The sequence below is a fragment of the Sipha flava genome, unplaced genomic scaffold (assembly GCF_003268045.1).
Source record: "Sipha flava isolate LNK unplaced genomic scaffold, YSA_version1 358_pilon_pilon, whole genome shotgun sequence".
NCBI classification, from domain to species: Eukaryota; Metazoa; Arthropoda; class Insecta; order Hemiptera; family Aphididae; genus Sipha; species Sipha flava.
Genome location: NW_020273055.1, coordinates 23589 through 28554, shown reverse-complemented (window position 1 = coordinate 28554; position 4966 = coordinate 23589). Strand labels below are relative to the sequence as shown.

General features: G+C 29.2%; 1 protein-coding gene across 1 annotated transcript; it reads right to left on the bottom strand.

The window, feature by feature from the left end:
- Window positions 1-202: 202 nt before the first annotated feature.
- On the bottom strand, window positions 203-2879 carry LOC112687548. Its single transcript, XM_025560289.1, has 7 exons — window positions 2799-2879; window positions 2333-2594; window positions 1421-2140; window positions 1049-1338; window positions 817-913; window positions 384-722; window positions 203-321 (listed from the first exon to the last, which is right to left on the bottom strand). The coding sequence occupies exons 1-7, from the start codon at window positions 2877-2879 to the stop codon at window positions 203-205; spliced, it is 1908 nt and encodes a 635-aa protein (XP_025416074.1).
- Between the last annotated feature and the right edge of the window lie 2087 nt (window positions 2880-4966).

The following is a 4966-nucleotide window of genomic DNA, read 5'->3' as shown; positions in this document are numbered from 1 at the left end:
CCCCCTCACACCTAGTTTGAGTAGTAATAAAATTAGTATGTATTTTGTATCATAATTTTAAACTTTATTACCTGATCGTATACCATTGTAATAAGATTACACATATTATATTATTAACGTATAAAATTGTCGCATTCCGTAAAATAAAAAATAAAAAAAAAAAATAAAAATATTAATTTTAAACTTATAACTATAATTAATATTAAAACTTAACTTTTCTAGCTTTTAATTCAGAAAACTGTTTGATTGCTTCTTCATAGTTTACTTTTTGGGCTAAATCATTTTCAATTGACAAAATTGCTAACAAAGAAAGTCTATCATCTGTCATCGAGGAGCGCAAATAAGTTTTTATTAATTTCAGTTTAGAAAAAAACTTCGTTCACCTGATGCTACAGTAACTGGAATCGTCAGCAATATTCTTAGAGATATCCATGTGTAAGGGAATATATCAACTAATTTCATATCGTGTATAAACTGGAGCGCTGATTTGGGGGATCCTTTGCCAATTGGTAAAAGTGAACTCAGATGTTTAAGTTCACTGTAAAGCTCTACGGAATTTATATCAGCACTATCTCCTTCCGAGAGTGCTCCATGCAGATCTTTACAGCATGCCAAAAGATATTCAGAAGATGGTAATTTTTCTAAATTGTACAGAAACCCCCATAACTGCTTATGATTTTCAAATTGAGTAAATCTTTCTTTTATAGATTCTCTGACTGTGTCTACAAGAGTGTAGAAAAATTCTCTTTTAAAACGTTCTTCAGCGCTAATCAAAAAATCTTGATCGGTGTTTTCATCAAAAAAAAGTTTTTTTACGTCTTACTCGTACTTCTTTTATAATTGGGTCTATACCTAATGACTCTGCTATTTCTCTTGAAGAGTTTGACGCATCTGCGTACCCTGTTTCTCGATACTTGTTAATTTATTTGACACAATTATCTAATAATGAAGACGCCATTTCTATATCCATTGTAAACCCTTGCATAGATTTACTTACAATATTTACTTGAAATAATAAATTATACCAAACATTTAATAAAATCAATACCTTGAAGTCAAGTAATTGATTGCCTAAACTGCTTGCTTCATTCCTTGTACCAGCATCTGCCTTAGATGATTCCGCAACTTCAATTAATGCATCGTATACTTCTTTTGTTTGATATCGAATTGCTTTTACACTGTCTATGCGACTCTCCCAACGGGTTGTACACAATGGTTTAACCGTCAAGTTAGGTAAGTGTGATTTTAGTACTTGCCAACGGTAAACAGAAGCCGAAAATAAAACAAATATCTGTTGTACAATTCCAAAAAGAGTGATAGATTCTTTGGATTGCGAGGCTGCGTCAGATATAACGAGATTAAGAGAATGACAACCACAGGGCATAAATGCCGCTTTAGGGTTTAAAGCTAAAATTCTTGCTTGAACACCTTTTTTTATGACCTTTCATATTCGCGCCATTATCGTAACCCTGACCACGACAGTTCATTATATCAAGATTGTTTTCTTTTAGTGTCTTAAGCAACAACTCAGTAAGGCTTTCTCCAGTAGATTCACTAACTTCTCTAAAACCAATAAAATGCTCAGCTACTTGTAAATTGCCATTATTTTCGTCCACAAATCTTATAGTAAATGACATTTTTTCAGAATGGCTGACATCAGGAGTACAATCTAATATCACAGAAAAATATTTTGCGACTTGTACTTTTTGCTGAATAATTTCTAAAACTTTGGAGGCCATTAGATTTATAAGTTCATTTTGAATATCCTTACTGTAATAAGTTAGATTGAGTTTTTGTGTAGTTATTCGATTTAAATGTTCTTTCATTTTATTGTCATATTTTCCTAAAAGTTCTACTAACCCCAAATAGTTTCCATTATTTCTTTCAAATAGTTTATCAGACGATCCTCGAAAAGCTAGATTGTGTTTGGATAAGTATAAAGTTATAGATATTAACCTTTCTAAAATACTTTTCCAATATTGAACTTCTGTATTCATTACTCGTTGCAGGTCATTATCAATACATCTACCAAGGTTTAATTTTAATTCACATTCGTGCCACTTTTTGTATGCAGTAAAATGCTCAGGTGATTTTTCATGAGAAATAAGTATTGTTGTCATATGTTTCCAGTCATTATTGCCTGTTGTGGATAGTGTACTATGAGAACTATTAAAAAGTTTGCAACAAAAACAAAACACCCGATCAATGCTTTTAGAATATACAAGCCATCGTCTTTTAACTTTTTCATTGTTGTCTAATTTTCTTATTTGGTAAATTTTAGAAAAATGACGATTATTTTCATCTTTGGGAAAAATGTCTTCGTTTATTTCACGTGGTCCCATTTTAATAACTATGTCTATTAAGTTATTCTGTCTGTTATCTGGCCATAAATATGGGTCGAATAAATCAGGTTGAGAAATAAATGCAACAGATTTTGAAACATCGGTTACCGGTTTATCGCTCATCTCAACTGTTTTGTTCACAAATGCACTTTTATTACTATTAATGTCAATATCAAAATTATTATCATCACAAGGAAAATATGTTAAAGTAGGAGAGGTCAACGTTTCTTCATTATTATGTTTAACATGAGTCTTAGAAATATTTTCATATATACTATTTATTGATTCATTTTTAGCCTCCGATGTCGAAGTAGATGTTTCATTATTATGTTTAACATGAGTCTTAGAAATATTTTCTTCTATATCATTTATTGATTTATTTCTAGCATCCGATGTCGAGGTAGATGTTTCACAGGTTCCACTATTACTTTTAAAATATTTGTTCATCATTTTTGCATTTTTTTCTAATTCTAATTGAGCTTGAGCTCTACGCTTTCGATATTGGGCTCCTGAAGGTTTATCTTTTTTTGGCGGCATGGTATCAATTATTTTACCTACAATTATTTATTTATTTATATTTGCATATTTAGGTTAAAAAAAATAATATTTTATGATAAAATGAAAAAGAAGAGAAGACTTATTTGAATTATCGTGTGTAATATGAAATTCAATAATTTCAATTTAATTCAATAATTAAAATATTATAGGTATGTATTATTATAAATAATCAATAGATCGCACGAATTATTGTGCAATTGCAATCATTACATACTCTATAATATTATAGTATATAGCCACAACGTCGTAGCCGAATGTATTATATTATAGGCTGCTGTCGAATTGTAAGACGAAAATAATATTATAATATTATATTAAATTTATAGATACTGGGAAAACGTGTTTAAGTATTTTCATAATAATAAATATGTGAATGTGCGATTCATCACGTTATATCGACCGTTGCGCCATATATTAATTATTATATATTATCATCATAATATATTATATTATATCATAGTATATTCATTAACATAAAATATCAAATCAAATATAAATATATAATATTATTTCACGCCACTACTGTTTATAATATAGGAATACTGTGTTTCACTACTTATTTATTAAAACAACCAGCGAACGGAATTTATTTTAAAAAGAAACCAAAATATTATGTAAAAATGTACTAAACAAAATATATGAATATTAATTACCTGTTGGCTGTTGGCAGTTACTTGTTAGTTTATAATATTTGACAGCAGACCATACGAAGCGAGAGCTTATCGAAAACAATAAATAATTGTGTTTTGTGTGTGTAGACGTGTAGTGTACTAGTGTGTGTGTCAGGCAATTGTGTCTTTTGGTTTACTCTACACTGCGGTATTTTCGCCGTAAGGTCCGAATGGGTTTTATCATCGCGGTTTTTCTAACGAATCGTTATCGTCTAGACGTCTAGTTATATGAATTTATTTATAAATGGGTAAATATTATAATATAAAAATAATTATTACGACCATCTATATATTTTATTGACACATAAATATGCGGTGGTATGCTTCCATAGTTCCATGGATTGGTGCATTATTTTTAGTTTTTTACATCAAAACCAGCGGTATCGATGCACATGCACTGTTACATTCTTATATTCTACAAATATGACTAAAATGAGATAATTGCAGATGCATCTTCTGATCTTCAACTAAAATGACATTAGATAATGAAAATGAATATTTCAAATTGTATAGATTGTTAATGCCTTTTAAAAGTTAAATTAAATAAAAATAATTTTCAGTTTGGCGCCCCTTCCGTGCTGGCGCCCTGGACAGTCGCCCAGGTCGCCCATAGCTTTCGCCGGCCCTGACTATATGGTCTATTATCCATTAATACTACGAAAATCTGGACCATTACCATTACATTGGTCAATGCGTTTTGAAGGTAAACATAAAGAACTAAAAACAACTGCTAATTCGACAACTTCTAGAAAAAATATTGTAAAAACATTGTCCCTAAAACAACAATTAAGACTTTCATACAGATTATTATCTCCCAAAATTGATTACTATACAATTCCAATAGAAATAGGACCTGCAATTAAATTAAGTCAATTGGACATTCAGGTCATTATGATTTAAATAACCGCGACGTTACATTTTTTGTTTCATGGGTAAAAATTAATGGGTTTTTATATAACTCTAAGAGTATGTCCGTTATTATAAAGATATGTGATGAAAACAACGATATGTTACCATTATTTGGGTTTATTAAAAGTATTTTCATTGTAAAAAATGAACTATTTATTAAATATGTTTTATATAAAACCATTTTTTATGATGAACATTTTGGAGCATTTAAAGTAATATTGACCAACAAGTTAAATTTTATAAAACTTAAAGACATAGAAAACAGTTTTCCTGTTCACCATAAAAGCATTAATGATGGAAATATATTGATAAAAATGTAAATAACCAAATTGTTTTATTATTGTACTACCTATATTATTTTTAGGTTACTTATATTTTTGTCGCTAAGACTACATAATGTAATAACCAGTATATTTAAAAACAATATTATTAAAAAGCTGTCCTAATTATATTAAATATTAATTTTATACATTTTTTTTTTTTTTT